This window comes from Toxoplasma gondii, chromosome XII (assembly GCF_000006565.2).
Source record: "Toxoplasma gondii ME49 chromosome XII, whole genome shotgun sequence".
NCBI classification, from domain to species: domain Eukaryota; phylum Apicomplexa; class Conoidasida; order Eucoccidiorida; family Sarcocystidae; genus Toxoplasma; species Toxoplasma gondii.
In genome coordinates this window covers 1493476-1519902 of record NC_031480.1, presented here as the reverse complement: position 1 = coordinate 1519902, position 26427 = coordinate 1493476, and the positions used below count along the sequence as shown (strand labels likewise).

General features: G+C 51.3%; 2 protein-coding genes and 1 non-coding gene across 3 annotated transcripts; 2 read left to right on the top strand and 1 right to left on the bottom strand.

Moving 5' to 3' along the window:
- Positions 1–1356: 1356 nt before the first annotated feature.
- TGME49_218470 (protein disulfide-isomerase, putative) lies at positions 1357–6135 on the bottom strand (the record flags this gene model as incomplete). The annotated part of the gene is made up of 8 exons (XM_002370591.2): positions 1357–2344; positions 2545–2632; positions 2765–2855; positions 3021–3424; positions 3721–3876; positions 4145–4355; positions 4655–5265; positions 5463–6135. 8 exons carry the CDS (start codon positions 6133–6135, stop codon positions 1942–1944), a joined length of 2637 nt encoding a protein of 878 aa, XP_002370632.1. The 3' UTR covers positions 1357–1941.
- Positions 6136–8017: 1882 nt separating this feature from the next.
- Positions 8018–8090, top strand: TGME49_218480. Its single transcript has one exon. It is a non-coding gene; the product is annotated as a tRNA-Glu (tRNA).
- Positions 8091–8778: 688 nt separating this feature from the next.
- Positions 8779–23087, top strand: TGME49_218490 (hypothetical protein; the record flags this gene model as incomplete). The annotated part of the gene is made up of 10 exons (XM_018779813.1): positions 8779–9346; positions 9966–10694; positions 11395–12433; positions 13357–13413; positions 14049–14885; positions 15219–15668; positions 16423–16498; positions 17088–17801; positions 17961–21487; positions 22118–23087. The coding sequence occupies 10 exons, from the start codon at positions 8779–8781 to the stop codon at positions 23085–23087; spliced, it is 8967 nt and encodes a 2988-aa protein (XP_018634832.1).
- Between the last annotated feature and the right edge of the window lie 3340 nt (positions 23088–26427).

Genomic DNA, 26427 nt, shown 5'->3' with positions numbered 1-26427 from the left:
GTTGAACTTCGAACCAGGGTCATACCTCTGTAATGTTTGAAGCTCCCTGTCTTTCTGCCATCCTTTCTTCATTGTTTTCATTCCTAATGATCTTTCCGGGGAAGAAATAGTTTCTCCGTCCGTGGTAACGACAGACGGCTGAGAATGTGGGAAGCTTTTTGATGGGCACCAGATACTGCCACACCGTCGAACTACTGATTTACACGAAACCACTCGTCCGCACAGAAGAATACACCCTAAATGTAGAGCTAGGAAAATGAAACTTCCAATGTGAAAAATGGTCATCATGATCGTTGAGCCACTTGATGCTGTCGTGGATTTGAGACACTGTTTCATGAAACCAACAGACCAAGGCAAATGTCCACGGAGATGTGTTACCATTAAGCGAATCATTTTGCCGAACGGTGAGCCAACCAAAGCCCCATATTTTGAGTGTTCTGGAGGGATGGAAGCCAGTAGCAGCGCCTGACCCCATGACCACCGCCGACCGAACGCACAAGTCTGTAGACACTGGCTCCTCAGTCAGAGCGCTCCGCCAAGGAGTGAAGCTGGCATCCAGCGCTTTGGGATCTTGAAGATAAGGCAACGCGAACATCCATCCAACATGACTGTGTGACTGATGCAGTTTCGGCTCGACAAATGCTCATAGTGTGTAGCGCTGGTTTTAGCGGGTTGACAAACGACCCATGAAATTAGAAACAAATGAGAAAACAGAGATCCAGCTTTGAGCTAGATTGACGATCGCCGCTTTAGAACATTGAAACACTAGCGGTCGTGAACATCGAAAATAATCAGAGCCCGAAAACATTGAACGTGTGCGATGAATACGTTCAGACGTACTGAACAACAAAAAATTACAATGACAGCTACCAACACACTAGACAAGGGATACGCTGCAGAATCGCACTCGCTGGGAGAGTCGCTGCCACCCCGCGAGAGTATGCACGACGTGCTTTGGTATACGAACAGCATGTTGAAGCTTTGACTCTTGGTGGAGTTCGTTCAACACATCAGTGCTCGTAGCAGTGCTGCTATGAGTCGCAGTTTGTGTAAGAGTTAATGGTACCGTATGTCGATCGTTACTCATTCTGCGATGCAGGTAGCTAGCTGATACTCGGCGGCGGAAATGTATGACTGTCACAGCGTGTACACGGCTGATTTGCTGGGTTGAGGAACTCGAGAAGACCGCAGCACAGCCGTGAGTTCGTGTGTAACAAGTGGGATTCGCGTATGCCTGAAGACGGCGCTGGTATTAGGGAAACGGAAATAAAGTTGGCCAATCAGTCAGCAACGTTGTCGTTTTGCTCGTCTCTCACTAACCCTGTTTCTCACGCGTGATGCCACACAACTGACCTGTGTGCGCTTTGAACGGCTTCGTGCGCCACGATGTCGACGGTGGGCTGCTAGAGTACTTTGATGGCAAAACCTTACGGTAGGCTACAGTGAAAGCGCCCCCTGCAGCTAAAGTAGAACGTCAGAGGGTTCTGGATAGACTTTGCGTCGCCTGCCTACACAGACAGGTGGCGACATGATTCCTCAACGTTCCCATATGCTGTATCAGCTCCGAAAACGTTCCTTGTGTACTGTCTTGAGGTACGTTGTGCGTTCAGTGTTTCTGCGCCTGCATTTTCAGCTTGTTATCATTTGCATATTGATATATTGTGGCAGATGGTCGTGACTAAGGATATGCTCCACAGAAGCGTGGTACGTTCCTCACTATCAAATATAAAATTCCGTACTACTTCTTCTGTTCTTCTGTTGGTCTCGTAATAGTGAGAGTGTGCGCGCCTTGAAGGAAAGTTTGAGTGCGAGACTCCTCGAACTTGAGCGAAGACGGGAGAAGCCCACCATCTTTGCACAGAGGGACACAATAAGGAACTCGTAGATGTCGCTGTCTTTCCAGGAAAAAATCGGCCTTTACTTTGCATTCGTTTGCAGTTTCTATAGTTCCTCGAGAACGCTCCTCTCCGCGTGCGTCAGAGTTCCCCACGATGTCATGAGAGGTTCTCCACTTTCTGAAATGGGTCCCGAACTCATCATGCGTTGCTGCTCCAAGAGCTTTTTAATTCTCTCTCTACATAGTTCCAAATTTATATCCTTCCTATCTGCATTGGTGGCCAGCCATTGCAGCAAATCTTCCTCGCTTCTATCCCCTCGATACATTATTGGATCAGTCTTTCTGTTCGCGGGGAAGAGGAGGAGGGTAGGATACCCAGTGAAGTAAAGGTCTTTTACTTCATTGCGAGTTGCGTCCATCTTCGCCACCACCAACTCGCTTCCAGAATCCCGTAGAACTGCTGCGACCATTTTCAGCGTAGGCTCGACCTTACGGCAATGGCCGCACCTGAATACACGGACATTTGCCGCACGAAGCATGAAAGCAAAACACAACGACGTCGTCGCGTGAAACGATAGAACATTTTCGGAGAATGAAGCCGAAAGCGCACATGTTGGACGAGTGAAATACAAGGGGCAGTTTCGCAGCTTTAATAGGAGGGAAGACATTCACATCGAGCCGCTGGCAATATGAATCTTATGGCTTACCAGGGTGCTCCAAACTCGACCAAAACATCTTTATCGGTCTGCAGCACAAACCCGTTAAATGTCGACCCCACAAGTACTTTAAGGACGCCTGAAACGACAAAAACAGATACACCACACATATTTGGCGTGAGTTGCACGCAGAGAACATCGTCACGGGAGGCGCATCTGTTGACTGACGTCGTCTGAAACACATTCGAGAGAGTTTTTGCTTCACACCTACTTTGGTTGTCCTCTTCAGCCGGTGCGGGCTCAGATCGCAAGTAAGGTGTAAGGGATCCGTCGAGATAGCTAGCAACAAAGTTCTTGATGTTCTGCAGTGAAGAACCACATTGATGAGGTACAACGCGCGTCGTCAATAAACGCATCTACTTTTCAGTGTGACTTCTCGTTCTACTTCACCTGAAGCTATCACGAAAAGCTAATTATCGGTGTTGCGGAAAGTGCAAGACATCCTCAGGGAAATTTAAGGATCTCACCTCCTTGAACTCTTGAAGTGCATTTCCATCTACAACCGACTGACTTCTCATGCTTCTCGGTCCTTCCTTTCTCGACGGACTTTCCCGTCGCGTTTCGAGGGACGCCTCCTCAACAGAGGGTGACACCGAGGAGCGGAGTCCTGTTTTCCTCGAATCGCTCCCTTGATCAGTCTCAGCAGGCATCCTCTCCATACTCTTATTCCCCTTCGAAGACGTTCCTTCCGTCGTGTCGCGAGAACTTCCAATTTCCAAAAATGTCATGTGAACTGGACGAAACTTCAGCGCAGGGTAATACTTCCCGTTACCGCTCGGATTGAATGTGACAATGCGCAGCTGGGGACCCTGGTGGTCATCTTCGACACCGAGCAATGTCAGAAGTCGCTTTTCATGCGGCTCCTTTGTTCCTTGAAGTACACGGGACAGGAAACCACTGACATGAGAAATCGAGGACCTGTGGGAAGACACTCCTGAGGAGGACGACAAACTGTCCATCGAACGGGATGCTCCGCCCACATCTGGCGGGAACAGACCACAACAACCTAGAGTCCTTCCTTTGCTGGGATGCTCTGAATGAACGGCCCATGTCTAAACAACGGAACAACACCGTGGATACTGAGCAGATCTCGGCAGAAGTTGGAACTTTGGCAGACCTGTAGGTCCGCCCGACAAGGAACCAGATCTGTTGAGTGCAAAACTGTACCTGATACAGTGAAGATAAGCTGACTTCTGTAGCTTGAAGCAACGTCCTCGAAAATTTTCCTGATTTTTGCCGTTCGCTCTGTGGGAACGTGGACGTGGCCGTTCCGCCTGACAGAACTGGAGTCGTCGAGGAACATGACGCAGATCGGACGACCATCTGCATGTGAAGAACAAATGCCATTAAAACAGGAACTGAATCTCGGCAGGGGAATCCGCTAGGGCATATGCATCCACCGTGTCCGCAAGAAACGCGTGCGAAGCGTGCGGGTAAGACTTTGAGCGACGCAAAAGCAAATCGTTACTTTGATGTCCTAGCCATGCCCGCCAGAGACCTGGTTGGAAAAGTGTTTGGCATGGACGTCACTACGAATGATCCGTTAGATCACAACAACGCTGTACAAAAGTCTACATGCTTGTTAGCTCACCTTCGAAAAGTCTGGGCGCGACGATTCCCGTGAAAGGCAGCGCAGGAGGGAACTTGTGCGTCTGCACAAACTCGATGAGACTGTTTTGGTCAGTGAACGACCCTGTGTAAATGGCGACATCTTCTCCGCCTGGACCGTCCATAAGTGAAGAGGGTCGATCCTCGAAATCGTCGCTGTCACTCCGACTGGGAAATGCTGCGATGAAGGGAAGCTGCGACGACGGCATACCAACACACTGATACAATGCAGGCACACTTTGCTTTACCGATAGGAGGTATGCTGCAGTCAGCGTTCGTTTGGTTTATCTTCACTGCCGGATATGTTAGTGACTATCTAATATTCGCGGATCTTTTGCTAGTCTTTGGTCTTCCGAACTGGAGAGTGCTGCAAACTTCGGGACCGCATGCACCGGAGTGATTCGTCAATGACCTAAAAGTATTCGCTGATATGCGGGCCAAACAAGCATCGAAAGGTGGCATTCTGCTCCCCACCTACCACGGTGGCACTCACATGAATATGAGCCATATCTAGACGCGTCCGCATGTATGGCTTGACGTGGATATCGAGGTAGTACTGCAGTACCTCCGGTTCGGCGATTTCACCAAACAGGACGTCGCTGCCCACCATCCGTGAGACCTTGACGAATGTCTCACGGTCGAGTTGTTTTGAGGCATTCATGGCAGCGTCCGACGAAGTAATCAGAAGATCTTTCTGGTTGGCAGTGTTTCCACGGCTATGACCAGCTGTACGGACCCGGCGATTGAGGGACCCGCCTGGCGGAGAAGCAGTATTCCCTGCAGTAGACACCTGGGCGGGCCCATTCACCTCTGAATTCGACCCAGTTTGGACCCTGCCAAGTCTTAGAGCCCTCTGCATGCTTGCCGGGTCGACCGATTCCTCTGAGATTTGTCCACCAGTAGTTGTGGAAGAAGGGCCAGAGGAAGCTGAATCGCCATCTTGGACCGAACTAGTCGCAGGTAATTCTTGAGCCGCAATGACGACAAGCGTCCCCAACTGACGACTGGCAAGAACCTCTTCCAGCGCATTGACGGAGGTAATGATCCGATCCCTGTCCAAGTTTTCCTGAAGCCACTTCAAGATCTCCGCCCTTTTGCGGCCACCTGCACACTCAAAATCAGGAACAGCCTTGCAAAGCCTTTTAGGTACGTCAACCACTCCTTCGCATCCCTGCAATTCAAAGTGTCTTTCCACGTGACTAATGATCTGTACGGCATCACCAGACTGTTTCCAACGAAATGTGCTCGTTTCCGTCTGACAAAACCGAGTGCCTGCCACCGCCGCTGAGATGTGTACGCACCAGTATATTCCTTCGGGTGTCCATGCATAAAGAACTTGAGAGTCGGGTATTCTTGAATGTCTTCTTTCCTCATAACCTGGGTATGCTGCGTGCAGTCGACTTTGGCAAGAAACACTGGCGGGTCCGTTTTGTCGTGGGCCAGCACGCGAGCGGCCGCATCGAACTCCGGGCTGGTACGCTGAGACCAGTAACACCACGGCGCGTAGTATAGCACGAGAACGATGGAATGTGCTTCCATGAAATCGTGGTAGTTATCATCAGTTAGAGAAATCGCTCCACGACTCATCACAGAAGTGCTCAACATCTCAGGCTTCCTTTTTACCCCTGAAGGCTTCGTTGTGCTGCACCCCTCTTCGGCGGTGCAGCCACTGAGGTTCTCGTGGTCGACAGGGGCGGGAGAATGAGAACCAGCATTGTTGTCAGCCTGGTCTTTGGAGGCAGCAGACTGCCGTTTTGCGAGTTTCAGAGCCTTTGCCGCGCCGTCCGCCCTGTAGATCAACCGGGTAACGGGCGGGTCTGAGGAACGAATACCATGGTCCAATTGGGGCGCACCGGAAGAGTCTGCATCACCTGCTGCTGCTCCTGGATCAGCTCCGATAAACGTCGTAAAGAGGTAGATAAGAAAGACGCACGTGCAGGCTGTTGGCCTTTTTGTGAGACGAAACACCACCATCGTGGAAGTCTTCACAGTGTTGTCTGACGCCAAAAAAGCCGGCCGTTGATGTTTCGCTCTACACGGACAAAGTGGCTCCGGACGGCATGTACCACTCTGGGTTATTGTCTCAAAGCACAACCTATATGTAACCTTTTACCTTTTTTCTAAACCACATCAGCCAAATTTTGGCCACCGACAGGCAGACAAAGGCGGAAAACGAACTGTTTGATGTGGTTCGAGGAGCCAATCTTTCTAAGGCGTGGGGTTGGACGCGACAGTAACGCCGTCGCTTAGATCGCGAACGGTCAGGGAGCAGAACAGCGTGATTTTTCCCAGGCACGTTAACAATCACAATGTTCGTTGCAGAATGACAGAAGAAACCTGGTATAGGGAGTAGATCGGGTGGTAGGGTTTTGATTGCAAAACCGAAAGGTTGTCGGCGACAGACTTAACTGGAGAGACGAGGGAAAACGGAATGAAAACAAGCGATACACAGACCACACTCACTCTAAAAGACGTTTTGGGCAGCCGATTAACCGTACACTTTGCGATCAAGTCCTGCCTGCGTTCTTCGCAGACAAAAAGTCACCTAATACCGAGAAAGCACCAAGTGAGGCTGGTATGAATCTGGTTTCGCTCTTCGGCAGATACAGACCTGAAGGGTGATTTTCGTTGCTAGAACTAAGCGACTGACAAAGTAAACAAGAGCAAAAAGGTGGTACTCCCCGCTGCTGCGTGACCGAAAAAAGCGTTACAGCGGGAGTCAGCGTGAACCTGGAGCCACTACAGAGCTACGACAGTGGAGACAGACATCTTAAGCCCCGTGGTCAGTTGCTTCCAGCTCACTTCTGTTATTCGCTCTTTTGAGTTTCCTGACAGTAATCACCCGATTTATGGCCTTCCATCGTCTCGAATTGGGAGGCTCCTGTAATTCGCGTTCTGGCACATGGGTGCAAGTCGGAGAGAAGAGATCCTCCGGTGTTGACTTGATACTCAGAACGTGTACTTGTTGGTTGCTTCATTCGTCACGGTGTGGATTGAAAGTCAGCAGAAGCTCTAGGGATTTCTACGTCCACTTCCACCCGTGATGCTGGCACCAGGAAACATTAGAGCCACCAGAGAATTGTTCTGCATCAACTATCCAAGAGCGTCTTTCTGTTTGCGGTGCGGCGAGTCCACCTCCGACTTTGCGGAGCCTGTAATTACACAGATAACTTTTCAAAACCAGGAACACACTAGATAGCGGCATTCGATTACTTAACTCACTTTTGTTCGCACACCTGAGAAGAATTATGGTTTTGTGCTTTCGAAATGGAGTCATTTTGATGCCGCGGTCTGCCAATAGGACAGGCTCGTGTTGGAAACGTTCTCACGCAAGCACCTTAGATGGAGAGCGGAGTTAACTATGAAGGTTCAGCATCAACAACCCACTCTCATGCTTTTAAACGCAACACTGACTCAGGGAACTTCGTCAAAAATCCGCGAGAAGCAGCCGCAGCATGGAAGTTTTCGTGCTGTCTCCAGGCGTTCTCCCAGTTTTCTTATTTGACAGCTAGTGCCGGTGATAAATAACCAAGCCACACACTCCGTGCGATCATCGTTTTCGAACCATGGGACATCCGGATGTACAGGTCATCAGTGCGATAGATTTCCATTGTTCCGCTGTGGCTGGTGTCTCCATTCCGTGTGTGGCAAGAAGGGGGCTGCGGCGAGAGCATCCGTTGTTGGTATTGAGTCTTTGCCACGACGGAACCTACTCAACAACACTCATTTTTCTAGATAACTAGCTAGTTCGGATTTGAGCGGTCACACCTTGTGCGTCCACTCTAAAAAAGACCGTAGAGAAAAATACTGCCAGAGACCGCCCAGTGCCATGCGAACTGAGACCCGTTCCTCACTATCCGCTGTAGTCTAGGTGGTTAGGATACGCGGCTCTCACCCGCGCGACCCGGGTTCAAGTCCCGGCGGCGGAATCCTTTTTGTTCTCGTTTCTGACTTCACTAAGTTGTAGAATTAGTGTTTTCTTTTGCTCAGTTTTCTTACTGCGAAATTTTATAACGTTTCTTAGTCTGTTCTTCTTATTCGGGCAAGACTAGGTTCTTCCGTGACCAGAGGCTGTCCGGGTTGCTTTGGACATGGTCTTGCCAGTACATACTGGGTGTTTGTTAAGAGCCTGCTCAAAGAAACGCTTCTTCTAACCAAATAGGGGTTTCCCCATCGCATTTTGAATGGATGGTTACAATAATCCTGCTGCTGGCCTGTGAAATACCAAATTTCTTTGAGTCCTTTACCATTCTCAGCGACGTTGCATGCGCATGCGCTGACAACGTTCAACACGTTTCTACGTCGACCGCAGCCAACGGTCGATCTCAATTTCTTAGATGCAGTTTCGTAAAACAGATCCCTTTGACGGACAATTAACCTGCTTCAGGAGTAGACACTTTTCCAACGAGGCTTTTTGGAGTCTCTGGCCCCGCTATTGTCGAAAACCAACGAGTTCAGGCCGTCCCCATTCGCCAACGAGCGTCGCTGCTTACTTTCGTCGACCGGTGGTCGGCGAGACTCCGCATCGTGCGTTTCTTGCAGTTCGTTTCCACTCTTCAAATGACGATCCTTTGAGTCACACTATCCCAGATGCTCTCTCAGGGTGTCTCCATATCCATGTCAATCTCGGTTTTTCCAAAACGTTCCCTAGAATCCAGAGCGGGTTTTCTGCTGGTCACGTTGGCCCGCCATGCTGCCCAGAACCGGAAAGCCGCCGCGGTCCGGCGTGCCTGTCGGCTTCGACGCTGGCGGCGTACACAGACGGGGCTTTCCCGATGCGAGACCTCCCCGCTCCCGCTTTTCGAGCCAAAATGGCGAGGAAACAGCGCGGTCAGCGGTGCGGCAGCTCCCGAGTTTCCCCTCTCCGTCGCTTTAAGGATTTCGAGTTGCAGACTCTCGCCTTCGCGGCAGTCTCCTCTGCCTTTTTCCTCAGAGACTTTCCTTCCCGGCAACGGAGGGGTTGACAGCTCCCCCGAGGCGTATGCCTTTCGTGCCAGGGAGCATCGGGAACGGAGCGCTGTTGAACGGTCGCCCGGGGCCGATCGAGCGAAAGCAAGTGATAAAGAACTGCACTCGAAAGATTCCCGAAGAAGCAGAGACACGAAGCGCGAGAAACGAGAAAAACGCGAGATTCCGGATGACCTTCCGCCCTACTGGCTTGACGCCGTCGCGCTTCCACAGCAACGTACGTCGTGTGGTAACAGGGAAAAGCTAGAGAGAAATGAAACTGGAAACCGTGAACTACGGCAGCCGGCGTGTCTAAAAAAGACAACTACAAAGTGACTGGCACCGGAGAGAAAACGACGTCTCTCATACGTTCAGCTGTATCGGAGTCTTTCGCTGGATTTCGCTGTCGTCTCCATCGATAGTTCTTTCTTGTCTGTGCAACTCTGCATCTGCGGTGTCGCGCCTCACAACCGGTCCTTGGTGCAAAGATTGTTTCTTTTCCCTCCAGACACAGTGCTAGTGGACACTCGCTTCTCCACCTGTGTATACGCTTGCATTCAAGGCTCAACGGAAACCTGAGGATTTGAAAGGCGGACTTGGGTGCTGATGCCAGTCCCCTCCCTTTAGCTTCGAGGAAACCCCCCTTTTCTACGATAGGATGAATAACCTAACGATCTTAGATAGACCGTGAAGAACCTAACGATCCCTGTTAGAATGTGACTGCATTATTGATAACCGTTGTCCCTGGACAGAAGCGCCACTGCCGTGTCTTCATGTACGCCTGCTTTCTGTTAGAGACCCCCCCCGCCTCTCCATTTCCGCTGGATTCTTTCTGCGCATGTGCTTGCTGCCGACAGTCTCGAAACTGCTGAAGGTGTTTCGGCACCAGCCGCGCGACCGGCCTCTCCCCTCGCGTCTTCTGTTCCCGCGCGTGCTTCCGTTGCTGGATCTGTACAGACAGCTGAGTCGGCAGGCGCAGGTGTCCCTCGAGGACGAGCCAGCCGCGATTCGCGGCGCGTCTTGGGCTCATATTGGACTCGAACGGATGCCTCCAAAACTGGCTTCTTCCGAGTTTACTGATTCTCTTCCCGTTCTTCCGTCTCAGTCTCTCACGGACGGAGAGGCGACGCGGAAAACGGCGTCTCGACGGCAACAGGAGGAAGCTGCAGAGACGCCGGCTTCAGTCGCAAAAGCAGAAGTTGAGAAAGGTGCCCTCCCTCTGCCTCCAGGGGAGGACAGGGCGAGACAGGGACCGGCGAGTGGCGGGAGAGAGGCAGAGAACGATAAGATGAGGACAGAACGAGCAACGCAAGACACGAGTGATGATGTGACGAGAACAGAGGAGAGACCTCGAGACAGAAGGGGCGAGACGGAGATTTCCGCGAAAACGCGAGAGCAACCAGAGAGACCAGACAACGACGTGAAGGCGCAACGCATCGGAAGAGGCGCAGGAGAACACATGAGAGATCAGCTCAGGGCTCTCCGCAGTTTGTGGCGCCGACTTGTGTGGCAGTTCGTTCTCAAGCGGCAGCGCCTCACAGGCGGCGACTTGCATTTCCTCGCGAGCGCCCTCGCGAAATACAAACGTAGGCGCATGCAGGTTCTTGTTACTCGCATAGTGCTTCAGATTTGAAGGGAACTCAACACACTGCCTCCTGGAGAGAACTGTCGAACCTGCGATAGAGGAGTACATTGTGGATGACCGAGCGCGAGCGGCTGCATGGCTGTGTCAGTCACTCGAGTTTCAGGTTTTCCATGACAGCTCTCTTAAAGCGGATGTGCCTCACCCAGTTCTGCTTCTCGATGGGTGGCTCGTTTTCGTGTTTCACTCTGCGAAAGAAACTCGAGCGATGTGTTTTGCTTTGCGGCTTTTTGCGGAGTATTCACTTCGTCTCCTTTCTTCGCGTTAGCTTCTCCTCTTTCATCTCCTTTGCACGAACATATTGGGGGTGTCTGGACTCTGTGTATCAGAGCACGTTTCGAGGTCCTGTGCTGACCCTCGCTTTGCGTTTCTTCCTTCCCCTCTTCGACCGGTATTGTCTTCTCCATCCCTGCGTCTTCGGCTTCCCTTGCCGTCGCTTCTCTTCTTGCTGCGAATGGTTCCTCTCTGAGTTCGTTCGCATCAAAGACCCGCTGCAACTTGTTTCCGTTTCGTCCTTCTTTTCCCCTCTCGTTCTTTTAGGTTTGTCTGCCAGTTCCGCTCTTCGTTCCTGTCTCACCTTTTCTAGGCTGCTATCAGGTGCCTTGCGGCAGTTTTATCCCTGCCTCTGTGTCGCTTTTCTTCAGACTATGACCCACTTCTTCTCTCTCTGCTCCTTCACCGGGCTTTGAAGACAAGCAACGACATGGCCTTCCACGATCTTGCTGGCCTCATCGGCTGCTGTGCGCGCATGGGCCTTCTAACTGAGCCTCGGACTCCATCGGGCACCGCCTCGTCTGCTACCTCTCCTTCTCTCTCCTCTTCGCCTCCGTTGTCTCCACTTGCTCTCTGTCCGCTGTCGCTGGGAGTTGAGGGCTTCCTGGCGCGCCTTCTGGCTTCGGAGGACAACGACTTTCTTTCTATTTCGGAGTTGGAGAAGCGAGAAGAAATCAAGTCCGAGGCCCCGTCTGTGGCGCAGCTTGGAGGGACGAACGAAGTGTGCACTTTCGAGGATCGCGTCTGGAGAGAACAAGCAGATCAAGCACATCGAGAAACTGCAGAGACAGATCTGGAAAGGAAGGGAAGTCGACATTTCCTTCGAGAGCGCGAGGGAGCAGATCCTCTCGAAGTTGGCTGCGATGAAGGGAGGAGAGAAAACGTCTTTCACACGCGAGAGACAGAACTCTCAGAGGAGAGAGAACTCTCAGAGGAGAGAGAACTCTTAGGGGAGAGAGTAATATCAGAAAGGCCGGCAACATCTGGAGAGACAGAAAGAGCACGAGATGCGTCACGTTCTGCACCTCTTTCCTTCTCAGTGGAAGGTGTTGGGGCATCTGCGTATCCATCGTTGCCTTCGGGAAGAAGAGAAGACAACAAATTAGAGAGAACGAGAGCACGAAAGCCTGCTTCTTTGACGGCTCCAGAACTCGCCAGAAGCAGAGCAACGCATGAACCGCCCTCGTGGACGTCTTCCCTGCAGTCCCCCGCCCCTCGCCCGTTTGGCCCCTCTGTTTTTCTCGAATCGTCTTCCTCCCCAGAAGGATTGGAAAGCGAGCAGGAAAGCTACGATCGGGTGTACGCACAGCTGCAGACGCTCGCGAGGAGACTCCTGAAACTCGCAGCCGAGCGCCTGCCCTTCGAGCTGATGCAAGGCACCGCCGCGGGCCAGGACATTGGATTTCTCTGGTGAGGAAAGGAACTTCGATTTTTTGAGATTTGTTTCAAGGAAGCAGGAACATCCGTCGAGAGTGTCTGTGGGAGGAAACTATCCCTGTATGCAGCGACGAGCGAAGAAACTGAGAGCCAGACGAACGCAGTCGCGCGTTGGCGGTTCCGCGGGTTGAAAACGACGACACAGCGAAATGTGAAAGAGTGAAAAGGGAAGCCGAAAGGAGCTTCGAAAGGCCAATCCACACGCAAAGAAACGTCAAATGACTGCTCACAAATCCAAACTTTCCTTCACATAGGCGCTTACAGAAATGGACGTGTCTGGATTTACGAATAACGAACTAAAGAGAGAAAAAGATATAACGACACTAACCTTCCGTCTAATGGAATTCTCACCTATATATATATATATATCTATATATCTATATATATATGTATATATATATATATATACGTAAGTGGATTCACGTACGGGTAGACGCACATAGAGATTGATAGATAGGTAAACGCGTAGATATTTATACCTCTGTCAATTTATAATATATACACATAATGTATTTATGCTTGTGGATCAGGATGTATGTGTCTGAGTGCATTTGTCTGTGAGTCATGATCTGAGAAATCTCTGCAGTTTTGATCTTGTGATTCGCGAAACCGAAGAAGGAAGTCGCCCTGCTTCCTTGAGGTGCGTGTGTAAGTACAGCGGTGACCAGTATATTTCAAGTCTCTTATGTCCGTGATTCTTTCCATGTGTTCCCTTTTTGTAGGATTGCTTCTCTGTCGCGATCTCACGGTGTCTTCTCTCGGTCAGAGTGTTGGGTGAAGTCTCGTGCGTTTCTGGTTTTCTGGGATCTTTCTGTGTTTGCTTGCTGCACTTTTCCGTTTCGAATCCAGGAAGAAGATCGTGGGTTTTTGTGAGTTTCTGCTCTCGCCTGGTGCAGCGAAGGCCTGGCCGCCGCGCGTCTCCACAACGACGACGTCGCAGAAATGATTCTCATGTAAGCTCGACTTGTCTGTTGAGTTTCCTCTCCAATTGGTGTTTTGCTTCTTTGCTGTCGAAGGCTGTCTGTCTCTCAGCTACACCCCTGTTTCCCCAACATGTTTCGCGTTTTCGTCTCCGTCCTGCGGGCCAGCGCCCTCTCTCCTCCTCTTCTGTTTTGCGTCTCTCCCATCCTCCTCCTCCGTTTCCTTCTCTCCAGCAGCCGTCTGTCTTCTCTCTCTGCGTCCTCGTTCCCTCGTTCCCTGGAGTCAGTCGTGGGGTGCTTTCGCACATCCGGACCTTCTCGCGTCTGCCACAGAGCCTCTTGCCTTTTCTGCCTTTTCTGTCTCTCTCCCTCCCTGCGGATCTGCATTCGGTTCTTGCTCGCCACTGCCTCGCAGCTGCGCTGGGTGTAGTGCGAGCGAACGCGCTGTCTCGACTCTCCCCTCGAGTCCGAGAGCCTGCCCTGAGGCCGAGGCCTCTATTCACCGCCAGGTCTTTCAGTCTGAGACCCGCGAAAAGGTAGCTGACAGCCGGCGGAGTTTCTGCGCAGTGCGTCTTCAGCACGTGGAGCGGCTCCTCGCTTCAAGCGTCAGAAAGGAACTCCCCTTCCTCATCTCTCGTCCTCTCTTCCAGTTCGTCCGTTCTCCACAGGGTCGCCTTCCCGGACCTGCAGAGCCCCGAGGCGCTCGCTGCCTCGCCGTTCGGACGCTTCCTGGCTTGCCTGCGAGAGGACGAAAGTCGGCGGCTGGAGAGCCGAACAGAGAACGAAGTCGACACATGCAACAACGAAGGCCTCATGAGCGAGGGCAAGGAAGCAGACGCAGAAACGACGCGAGAGGAGGAGGCGGCAAACACAGAGAACGACACCGCGCGAATCGTTCGCCATTTCGCTACACCTGCTGGGGTGCGCGGGCGAAGGAGAAGAGGTGCCTTCCGGTCGCAGGGCGAAGCGCCCAGTGTTTCCTCTGTCTCTCCTGAATCTTCCTTCAAGCCGCGCTCGAGTCCTCACTTTTCTGTCGATGCTTCGCCTAACGCCTCTCTCGATCCTTCTGTTGGCTCGTCTGTCAATTCGTCGTCTTTGCTTCTTCCAAGAGTTCTATTGTCGCCGGCGAATCTCACTTCGGTGGTTTCGTGGGTAGGAACCATGGGGAGCCGAGGCCGCTTGAGTTATTCGAACGAATTTGGAACGTTCACAGACATCTCCGCATGCGCTGAGTCGTCTGGGCCTTCTTCCACCTCTTGCTCTCTCTCTTCTTCTTCTCCTTCGTCTCCTGCTCCTTCGTCTTCTTCTCCTTTTCCTTCTCCTTCGTCGTCTTCTTCTTCTCCTTCGTCGTGTGTCGTTGGCGGCAGCGTGTACAGGCGAGTTGATGTGTGGCAAGCGATGAGCCGATCTGTCTTAAAGAGTGTCTCTGTTCTTCCGCCCTTTGCAATTGTCAAGGTTTGTGGGGCTTTCGAAGCTTCTCTCGTCAGAGACGCACGCTTGATGGGGTAAGCGAGGAGGACTCTCGTCCTGTTCTCTTTCTGTCTTCGCAGGTTCTCGCCTTCCTTTCAATCCGAGTGGCAAAACACGAAATGCGTCATTGCACAGAGATACACATATTCCGAATAACTGCCTGAGTGTGATGCTCTTTAGTTTCAAATATGTGGTCTCACACGTTAAAGTCCGTGCTTGGTTTAACCTGCGTTGATAATCTGCGAGTCTCTCTCGCCTGCATACTCCTGAATGCATCTCGAGCTGTAGAGCGCCATACTGAACATATTTCCACGTCTCTCTGTCTCTTCTCTGTTGTTTTCTGCCTTCTGTCGCTTCTGGATTTCTAGAGCTCTGGCACCTCGTCTTCTCCCAGAAATCGACAGCCTCTCGCTGGCTGCTCTCGCGTCTCTGCTCTCTTCGCTGTCCACGCTGGGCACTCCGCATCCGCCGCTTCTCTCGGGTCTCTGTCGTGCTCTTTCGCGTCGTGTGTTTCTCGAAATGCCTCCTCGTCCTCCCGGCGCAGAGGCGGGAGGCGCAGCCAGAGACGCCAGAAGAAAAGAACTGCAGCCGTTCCTCGACGTGCTGTGGCGCCTCATCGGGGCTTTGCCGGACGCGCGCGAGGTGTACGTACAGGCGATTCAGCATGCACTTGCTGGGGAGCAGCTGGCGTCGCCGGCACCTGACGATGAAGCTCCAAAACGAAAAAGAGAGAAAATGCGAAATGTCGGACGGAAAGCAGCTTCACAGATTCTCTCAGTGTTTTATCTTCTTCTCGGCCGCGCGACGATCTTCGTCGAGTAAGGCCATTCCATCCACGCTTCCCCCCGGCTTTCTCCACTGGAAGGCACCACTCGTTCCTCGTTCATCCTCATCGGTGTACAACGCGGACACGCGCAATGGACAGTAGACGCATATATATATATATATATATATATATATATATATATATATGTATATATATATATATATGTATATATATATATATATATATATGTATATATATATATATATGTATATATGTATATCTCTTTGTCTCTATCTGTCTATCTGTGTACCTATTCATCTGTCAATAATTCTGTTCACTCATTATATGTCTATCGGTCTCTTTGCATCTACACATATCTATCTATCTATCCATGTATATATATACATATATATATATATATATACAAATATATGCAGGTGAACGTAGGAAATAACTTTCTAGATGCGTGTGTGGAGAGTGTTCGTCGATATTCTGTTTACGAAGCGACTGTAGTCTTTTGTTCGATGCACAGGCATGCATACACATTCATATATATGTACGAAGACGTATCACTATGTATGTGTATATGCGTGTACGTATGTGTGTTGTTTTGGTTCCGATGCTTATGGCTATTCGTTGGCTAGGCATGCTTGAGATTCAGATCCTCCCGCTCTCGTACCTCTACTGACTGCTCTTGGTTTTTCTCTCGCTGCTCTCTTGCCTTTTCGGGGCGTCGGTGTCTTAGGTGTGTGCCAACTTGACCTCTTCGCTCCCTGCGCCCCCGTGCCTCTCCTTTGTGGCTGCAGCGCATGCACTCCAGAGGAAATTCTCCTTGTTCTCCGTGCCCAGCGCATGCAGGGTTTCTACCACGCATCGCTCATGGTAAGTCGCGCCCGGTTCGTGGTGACACACGGTGTTGCGACGGCGAACTATCTCCTGCGCACGGACCTCTTCTTAGTCGAGGCTGTCCTTGATGCAGCAAAGAAGAAGTAGTTCGTGTACGTATCTGCATGTAGATGGAGATAGGCACACAAGTACATAGGGACAGATGCCGATTTCAAGAGAAAGATTGGTATAGGTGTGTTGAGAGGCAGACATAGATACAGGCAAACGTGTATCGATACAGAGAGGTAGAGACAGAGAGAAAGACAGGGAGACACGTATAGCTCGATAGATACATGAGGATACACATGAATAGGTGGCTTGGAAAATACGTGGATAAATAGACAGGTGCAAATGGGCATCTCCATAAACATCGCAATACAGATTGCCAATAGTGAGTTAAAAAATGGAGAGAATAGGTGATAGGTAAAACACAGGTCGGTGTAGGCTTCTGCGGCAGCGGGAGAGCTTCTGTGCATGGGCCTGGGCACTGTTTCCTTTCTCTCTTTCTTCTTTCTCTCTTCCATCTCCTAGCCCACCCTTTCGTCTATTTGCAACGGTGTCGAGTCTCCGTGTTTTGCCCTTGCAGAGACGCATCGGCCATCTGTTGATTAGTCTGTCTCAAGGACGAACTCTCGAAGGCGTGCGCCAAGAGAACAGGCCTCGAGTCTGGGAACGAGGAGTGCCGACTGTCTCCGCGCGTTCGTTCGATGTTCAGACGGACCTCGGCTTTCTTCTCGCTCCTTCCACTGCACCTCCACATCCCCTTTCTACCCTGTCTTCTCCGCGCCCCCCTGCTGTCTCCCAACCTCTCTCTGTCTCCTCTCTGTCACTTCCTGTCGCCGATTCTTCTCCCTCGAGTTCGACCGCTTGTATGAGCTGTGCGACCCTCCACGAGTCTTCCGTCGTTTCTTCTTCCCTGTCTTCTCCTTCACTTTCTTCTTCTCCTTCTCTTTCTTCTTCTCCTTCCCTTTCTTCTCTAGTGCCGTCGCTGTCTCTCGCGTCGGTGGCGTCGCAGCGGTCACCGTCACTTCGCTTGGAAGACGAGTCTCTCTTGCTCCTCCTTGCACATCACTTCCTCGTTCCGTCTCCCCACGTTTTCTTTTCCTCTTTTCCGTCTTCGCTTTTCTCTCTCCTGCAAAACGAAGAGGCACTCTTGACCCGCGCGTTGGGGGAGGCAGAGCAACCGGAAGAAGAAGGCGTCGTCGATGTCCGAGTCGCGGCGCAAGAAGAAAGACCCGAAGCACAGGAAGTTGACGCGCAGTGGAATCAGGCCACAGAGTGCCAAGAATCTGTCTTTCAGGTAAAAACTGTGCGTTCAACACAGGAAATAAGGAGTCGCGTGGAGGTTGACGACTCTGAGCAAGTCTTTGTTTCACCTTGGATTCATGTTGTGGCAGGATTATTCTCTTTCCCTAGCCTCTATGGTTCCCCCACTCTCTCCTTTCCTTTCCTCCTGCAGGCGCTTCTCCAACGATACTTGGCGCCTCTGCCTGCCGTCGACCAACAGAGACTCGTCCTTTCTCTGTCTTCAACAAACACCGGGAGACTCAACTCTGCCTCATACCCTTCTTCTTCATGCCTTTCTCCTGTGTCTTCTTCTCCGTCTTCCGTTTGTCGTTCTGCTTCTTCTGCTCTCCCGAGTTCGTCTTCTCTCCCTGATTCTTCTTCCCTCTCTCCCGGGTCCCTCGTCGTTTTTCTCCGGCACCTCCTCTTTCTCCCTCTTCCTCATCTTCGCCTGCTTCTCCAGTCTGCCGCGTGTCTGCGCCCGCGTCTGTCCGTCGCCGACCGGCCGGCCGACTCTCGGCTCATATTGGACGAAGCCGGTACCGAACCGCGCACAAAAGACAGAGCGAGCACTGGCGAAGAGAAGGGAGACTCAGAGACGACGAACTGGAAAGACGAACAAGATAGGAGAGAAGTAGAAGGAGCGAGAGAGAAGGGAGAAGGGCAACTCGAGCAAGGGAGGCGGAAACAAGAGGCACCGCAGCCGGGCAAGGATCTCCGTGCAGAATCGGCAGAAGGACGAGAAGAAGAGAAAGACTTCGGTGGGAACGAAGGAAAAAGAGCAGATGCAAGAGAAGGAAGAGAAGAAGGAGAAATACACGGACGAGAAATGTGCAGACACCAGAGGGAAGAAGCGAAAGCTTTGGACTTGCCGGCGACGGAACGCAACGGTTCTCTTCATTTCCGGGAGAAGGACGAAATCAACACTCAACTCTTCTTCCAAATTGCTCAGCTCCGGCTATCCTTCGCTGCTTCATCTTTGCTTCTTGCCTCTCATTCTCCAAACAGCAAGCCCGAGAGTGAGACGGCAGCGAAAGAACAGGACGACTCCGAAATCGAGAACACCCGAAATAATCTAGAGGGCACAGAAAGAAAATGTGAAGAAGAAGGACGATGGGAAGAAGAAGCACATGCAGCAGAAGGAGAAGAAAGGCAAGTCGAAGAAGGAGAACGTAGAGACGGAGAGCAGGACGCACGCGTCAAGGCCAAAGATCGGGATGGGGAGACACTCGAAAGGAGAGGCGAGGCATCGAGAAGGGCATGCGACGCCCTCGTAGAGCGACCGCTCTTGCCGGAACTGACGCTCGTTGCCGGTCACGGCCCGAGACAGCAACTGGAAAGGAATTGGGACGCATGTCCAGGAGCGAAGGAAGAACAGGGGAGAAGGGCAGATGGAGAAGATGGAGAAGATGGAGAACGAGGAGACGCGAGCGCGAGAACAAGAGCAGGCTTAGCTGCCGAAGCGTCGGATTTCCTTCTTGCTCTTCTCGCCGTCTCTCAGTGCGGCTACCGTCCCGATGCAAGTCTTCTGCAGGGCGCTGCGAACCTCCTCTTGAGGAAATGGCGTCGAGAGGAAGAAGAACTTGCGATCGAGTTCCGAGAAGAAACAAATCGACACGCTGCAAAGGTGCGAGCGGTTCCGTCTGCTGCCAAGCGTCCGGTTCTCTCTCGGTCTCAAAAAACCACGTCGAGTCGAGACTCCAATACATTGTCGTCGGTTGCGTCCTCGTCAGAATCTTCTTCTCCTTGTTCTCCTTCTTCAGATCCATCTTCTCCTTCTTCAGATCCATCTTCTCCTTCTCCTTTCTCGCCTTCTGCTTCTTCGTCAGCCTCACAGTCATCCAAAGACCCTGTGGTCTGGGGAGAGAGGAGCCAGCGTTCGCGCGAAGGCGAGTGCGAGGGGAATGACCTCCGTGGAGAGACTTCGGAGCCCTGCAACGGCGGAACCGGGAAAACGAGTCACGCGGTTTCTTCGCCTTCGCCAGAAGCGAATTGGCAAGGCCCCTCTCGCCAGTTCATCGGCTTTTTTGAGGGCGTCAATTCTCCTTGTCCTGCAGACGAAATCCTCTCTCCGCCGGAGTCTCGTTTCTCTTCTTCATTTGCCTCCGTTGCCTCGTCCTCTACTTCCTCTACTTCGGCTTCTTCTTCATTTGCTTCCTACGGACGTTGCGCTTCCTCCTTTTCTTCGGGGCTGCATGCGTCGTCTCCTCGGCATGTGGAGCGCCTCGAAGCTTTTGCTGCAGAAGCGTCCTTGGCGCTGAGAATCCTCCGACTCGCTAGAGAGGCCCCGTTCTCCTCTCCATTCTCATCTCCGTTTTCTGCGCGTTTCTCCTCACCAATGCAGTCGATCTTCGTCTGTCTCTCCGCTGCTTTAGCGCCTTTTTCCTCTTCGTTGCCTCCCCATTTGTTGCCAGAGGAGGCCTTGCAACACCTGCTCTGTGAAGCGTGTCTGCGTCGTCTCACGCTCGAACTTTCTTTCTTGCAACGTGAAAGAGAGCAACTGTTTCCTCCCTCGTCTTCCATATCAGCTTCCTCTGCACATTCTTCTTCTCTTCCTCTGTGCCGTCCTTCCTCTCCAGTTTGCATCACTTCCTCTGCTCAGACTGTCTCTTCTTCTCGCGTTTCTTCGCCCTCTTCAGGGCCTCTCGCTTCCCGCGGTGCCGACAAGCCGGAGACGCGAGACTGCATGCAAGGCTCTGCACTGCTGGATAAGCGCAGGACAGACGAAGAGGCTATGCTTTTCTTTCTTCCTACTCAGGCGCTTCCTGACCTAGCTCAGGAAGTCGTCCTCTCTCTGCTCCCGCATTTCTCCGGCAGCGAGGCAAAGACGCCGAAAAGCTCCAACGCGTCTCTTCCAACCCAAGGCGAAATTCATCCGTCTGACTTTGTCCTCTCCGGATTCCGCCTCATTCGTCTCTGTCTCAGATTGTCCCTTCCACCAGCTCTGTCTTCATGTGAAGCGGTCTGTTCCTCTCCTTCCTCTCCTCCTTCTTCGTCTCCTTGTCTCGCTCACAGACCCTTCGTTTCTCTTCCTCCTTCGCTCCTGAACTCACTTTTTCTTTCTGGGATTTTCTTGTCGGCTTCTCCGTTCTTCCACTCGGAGTTTCCTTCTGCGCTTGTTGCCTGCATGCACCAAGCGACGACTGAGGTGTCTAGACAGCTGGCGCAGAGGGAAGGCCCTGTAGCGAAGGCTTCTAAGCCCGAGAGACGAGGGAGAGACGCAACAGGGGGGCACACAGAGGGCGAGAGAAGAGAGACGAAGGAGACCAGCGAGAAGCGAAGTTCAGATGGAGAAGACTCGGACGCGCGACCTAAAGAAGCAGATGTGACAGGAACGACGGAAGCGGATTTTGCGAACCGGAAGGGAACGGAGAGGGCTCTGGGAAAAGCGGCCCTCGAAGAGAAGTCAGGACCGCCTTTCCTGTGTGTTGCAGATGGCGAGGCGGCTGAATTCGAGAGCGAGGATTCGCCCTATATTCGGAAACTCGCAGGAGAAGTCGAGGCGTGCTTAGCCGACCTCGTGTTCCGAGACAGAGACCGAAGCGACCAGGGAAACAAGAGACGCGCGCAGTCGAACAAGACGAGGAAGGGTGTGACAGAGCTGTCGCTGGACCTTTGGAAGGACGGAGACAGCGAGACTTGTGCCCGACGAGAGGCAGGCGAAAACCGCCCCGTGTGTGGGGTCGTTGATTCCTTTCGCTGGTAAGATGTACTTTTTAGGAATGCAGTTCTCTTGCGGAGACATGTGGAGAAAAACGCGGAGAAGCAGAGAGACTCACACATGCGCTCTAGAAACGGGGAGAGTGGAGAAACGTATTTCACTTGATTTCTCTCTCAGGAAAAGACAGAGAGAACTGAAGGATGGATGAATGCGTTTTTCGGGAGCTGGGAATGGTAACCAAGAGGGCGCTATGCCTCCAGAGTTGTTGCCGCGAGAAGACAGTCGGTGAAGGTCAGAGATACGCTCAGCTTGTTTGTGCATGAGAGAGGACTGCTGAGAGTCGGAGAGAGGGGGAAAACGAGGAGCAAATACAACCGATGGAATCCCATGGAGAACAAGAAAGAGAGGAAGAACAAGAAAGAGAAGGAGATCAAGAGAGAGAACAAGAAAGAGAAGGTGATCAAGAGAGAGAACAAGAAAGAGAAGGAGAACAAGGGGGAGAACAAGAAGAAGGAAGAAATGCCTTAGAAGGTCCACGTAGTATTGGCGGAGAGGGGGGAAGAGCGGAACTGCGAGAGGCGCATAAAGAAACTGAAAACAGTCTTTGAGGACCGTTGCATGTATTTGTGTTCTTTCTTGTCTTGTTCTTCTGTTTCCTGTATTTGCTGCAGGCTGAATCCGTCGCTGGTTTACAGCGTCTCCGAAGCTCCGACAGTCGCTGGTTCAGCGGATGAGTCTCCTTCTTTGCCGCGTTTGCAAGGAAGCGAAGAGGCGGCGGAGGCCTCTCTTCGCATCCGTTTTTCGCCTTCTTCTCTTCGACGCTTGCGTTCGGTTTTCCTGAGAAAAGGGGGAAAGTCTAAGAATCTCTCAGAAGCTGAAGAGGCCACAGCGACTGCCAGGAGGCGCGAGCTGCCTGAGTTCTTGGCGGCCTCTCGGCGAGGTGGCTTCGGATTCTTCAATCTCTCAACGTTGAACGAAAGAGAAGAACAGGGAAAGCAGACAGAGAATGGTCCGAAGGGAGAGACTCTAAGGAAGGAAGAGGAGAGGCAGAGGGAAGATACGAAGGAGCAGATATGGAGAGATTCACGGACAGAGGCAGAGGAGGTAAGCGAAGCCTCAGAAAGACGAGAAATGGAGAAGGACGGAGAGAGAAGCATCGCCAGAGGCACCGCCGTTGGAACAGGAGAGGAGAGAGAAGACCGCGCGCGTCGATTTGAAGACGAAGAGTCGAGCAGACAGGAACGAAGCACGAAACGACCAGGGAGAATAGACGAGGAAGTGGACGAGGTAGAGAGGCTAGAACGAGGAGACCCGGATATTTCCCGAGAGGAGTCAGACAAGGACCGAGACAGGCAGGCAGAGGCGCGCGAGGTCGAGAAAGGAGAAGACATGGAGATACCTGTGAAAGGGTACACGAGAACTGAGAAGCGAAGGAGGAAAAATGAGAGCACGAAGGGCGCCGGAGAGAAGAAAGAGAGTGAAACGGACCGACAAACGTCACGGCAGCGCGTTGGCAAGAGACCAGTGGAAAGTGACACCCCAGAAAGGAGAAAAAACAAGGAAATTCCCGCCTACTGGCTCCCTTCTGTCAAACCCGCAGAAGCGAACTGGGATCCTTTCTTCGAAAAATTCGAAAAATAAAACCCGTTCTCCGCAGTGTCAACAACATATATATATATATATATATGTATGTATGTATATAAATTTGTAGTGGTGTAAATGCATGCATGGACATAAATAAGGATGTTCGCCTGTAGGCCATTCTATACAGATACATATGTGTATGTTTGTCGTGGGATTTGGAACGCAGGTAGGCATCTGCGTTTGTTTTGTTGATCAGAAGTCAGTACAGTTCTACATCCTGCGGTTGTCATTTTCAAGTATCTTTTCAAAGAAGGGAACCCTGACTCGCGTTGTTTTCTTACGCAAAACGCATGCAACACGTGTCAACAAAGGCTCTCACAGAGGGGTGAGAAAGAGCCTTCAGAGTTCTCCCAGGCCGAGCAGGGCGACGTTTTCCTGAGTGCTTAGTAACTTGCGAAAAACGCAAACACGGATGTCCACAGACAGCTGGACAGACACTTTTATCTGTACTGATACAAGAATTGATTGAAATGCCAACAGCGGTACAGACACGGTTTCCACTGGGGCAGATCTTAGAATATAGCGATATAGATGGATAAGGGAACATGTCGATAGAAGAACCTGTGGATGCCGATGGAGGTCGAAGACAGGTTGCATCTTCAAAGGCACAATATACATATATATAGATACATATATACGCACAGGCAGAGACGCAGTGACAATTGAATAATGAGTAGGTTTTGCGGCAGCTTAAGGGGCTCAGTCAAAGTGATTTGCGTTTCTCTGTCCTCATTGACTTCACCGATTTGCGAGAAGGGAATCTGAGGTACAAGCAGGCACTTGGTTTCCTCGAAGATTCCCGTTCTAGTCGTCCTCCCGACTGCACTCTTTCACAACTACATAATACTGATCGCTCCCCTTGTCTGTCTTGCCGAAACCTGTCAACTCCTGGTGCATGAACCGCAGTTCCGATTTTCTCTTTGGAAAGTTGTGTGCTTGTTTTTCCCGGCAGCTTCTACCTTGCACAGTCCAGATGGGTGTAGCTGCAGTAATAATTCTGATTGGCTGCGACGCATAACGCGAGTCAGAGTCGGTATTCTAGGAACCAGCATGTTGCTATTCCTTCAAATGGAGTTAAACGCTAGTGACACGAAAGAGCATCGAGGGCGGGACACTGTTTAATTTAACGGTACAACTTGTAAACAAACAAGTCGTCAGTTTGTTTAGGCAAGTAGGTATAAACCGTAGAAGGATTATTCCATTAGTTGCAGGTTTCGGGAGTGGCTAGACTGTTGTGTTGTTCATCAAATGGTTTCGGATAGTGGTGCGGTAAGTCGTGCAAAGGGCTGGGCACTGACATGACCTGGCGCTTCAGCAAAAGAAAGTCTTCCCCAGAACTGACACGACCCTTACTTCCTGTACCATTGGGCTGGGACTGTATCATGTGATCTTCCGGTAGCACTACTAAGCCTCTTCATGGCAATATATTCCACGGAAAAGCTTCGTTATTGATATTCCGTTAACCCGTTGACGACATGAAACAAACGCTCCATAGGTTTCGGAATTATATAGGATACTACCGACCCCAAGAACAGCAAGGCCTCCAATTGACCAATCAGAAGCCTCGGGACTTTTACAACCATCGAGATAGTCCTTAATTGAGGATTTGGGGAAGGGATTATGTTTGCTAAACCCCATTGTTCCAGCTTCTAAAAACTCTATTTAGTGGCACTTTCGCGAGACGCACACAGGGGCTCGAAGTTGGCGTCTTCCTGGACAACGTGCCAACCTGAAACCTCTGTTCTGGAGGAATGAAATTGTTTCTGCCAAGACAAGATTCGTTGGCATGAAGAACACGAAAATTCCCCGCCACGTCGCTCAGGTGTTGTTTCTCGCTTTTTGGTGCAAGCGCATGTGCCAGCTGGGGAGTCTACGGTCGACGAGGAGCGGTGGTTTACTCGTTCGTTCTCAGAGCACGACAATTTCTGCGATGTTTCTCCCCAATTGTTGAAAAGAAGATTGGTCCGACCTCTGTTTTTGCGACGGATAAGCAAGCGGGTCAGTAACAGACGAAATTCTGTTATGCGGTCGCTCTCCCAGTCTTCAACTCCCACCAGCGGGTCACTGGGGTAACGCTGTGGTGATTTTTTTTCCCCACTGGTTTTTTGTTGCAGGACAGCTAAAATGCTTTCCAGTGACTTGCAACAGTTCTCTTCCTGGACTCAAAAGTGCGGCATCGGTGCCTGAGGGGGATTCCCCTCTCTCATTACTCGAATTGGTTCGTGTACGCGACACGGTAACACGGTAACACGCAACATCGCTGTTCCCCACTTTCCTTACGCGAGTATTTCAGATTTTCTCAAGGTCGAGGAAAGCAAGCATTCTCTTGGAACAGCTGGAGCTCGTACAAACGGTGTGGTTGTCCTTTTAGAGGCGTCTTGCTCTGTTCGTATCCAGTGTGCGCAGTGGAACAGGCGCGGGCACGCAGAAAACAGGGCTTTCCCCCGTAAATTCCCGCAACTTAATTTTTGCTGAGAACGGCATTCTACTGAAGAGTTGCGACACCACGGCACTTCGGTTCTACACCAGAGTGGCTCCCAGACCTCAGAAGATAGGCTTTTATTGGCAGGTGGTCCGTTTCTCGACCTTTCGAGTAACGGGGCAACTACGAGATCACACCGTTGGTAAAATCAGCAGATGATTGGCAGGCTCACTGCCGAGATACAAATGCAAATACACACAGTTAATCACGGACAGCTCTCAATTTACGATACGCACCTACTCATTTATTGGCGCGTGTGTGAGTTAAGAGTTTATCATCAGTCACTTCCCTCCATACACAACCGTTTCGATAACATTGTAAATATATATATATATATATATATGTATATATATATATATATATGAGTATCTGCGGGTGTGCTCTAGTCATTTTTCACCAATCCCACTTTCAGTAGATTCTCCTGCGCTTCATTCGCTGTGGAATCTGAGATGAGACCACCTTCCACTCGAGTCTCCTCGACTCAGAAGCAAGCAATTAATTTATTTCCTGATAGAAACGAAGCTTCTTAGTCCTCTGCATCCGAACCGGCTTTTCTTTGCTTCTCAATGCACTCGCACCTTCTCCCTCCTCACTGTAGAACATCGCTATCTGTCATACACCGGCCTGCCGTCTGTTGTCAATCCAAAGCTCTCCCGGGCGCCTGTCGCTCCCTCTGTTCGGGCCGCTCTCTTTCAAGCAGCCTTTCTGTGCTTTGGCATTCTCTCCCCGTCGGCGGTTATCGGTTTTCGTGCGTGCTGCTTTCCCTGCCATTTAAACATCTTGCCTCATACTCCCCAACTTCTCTTTGTCACTTGTCACCTTTCTGTCCCACGTATCCCCGCTTTCCGCACAGTC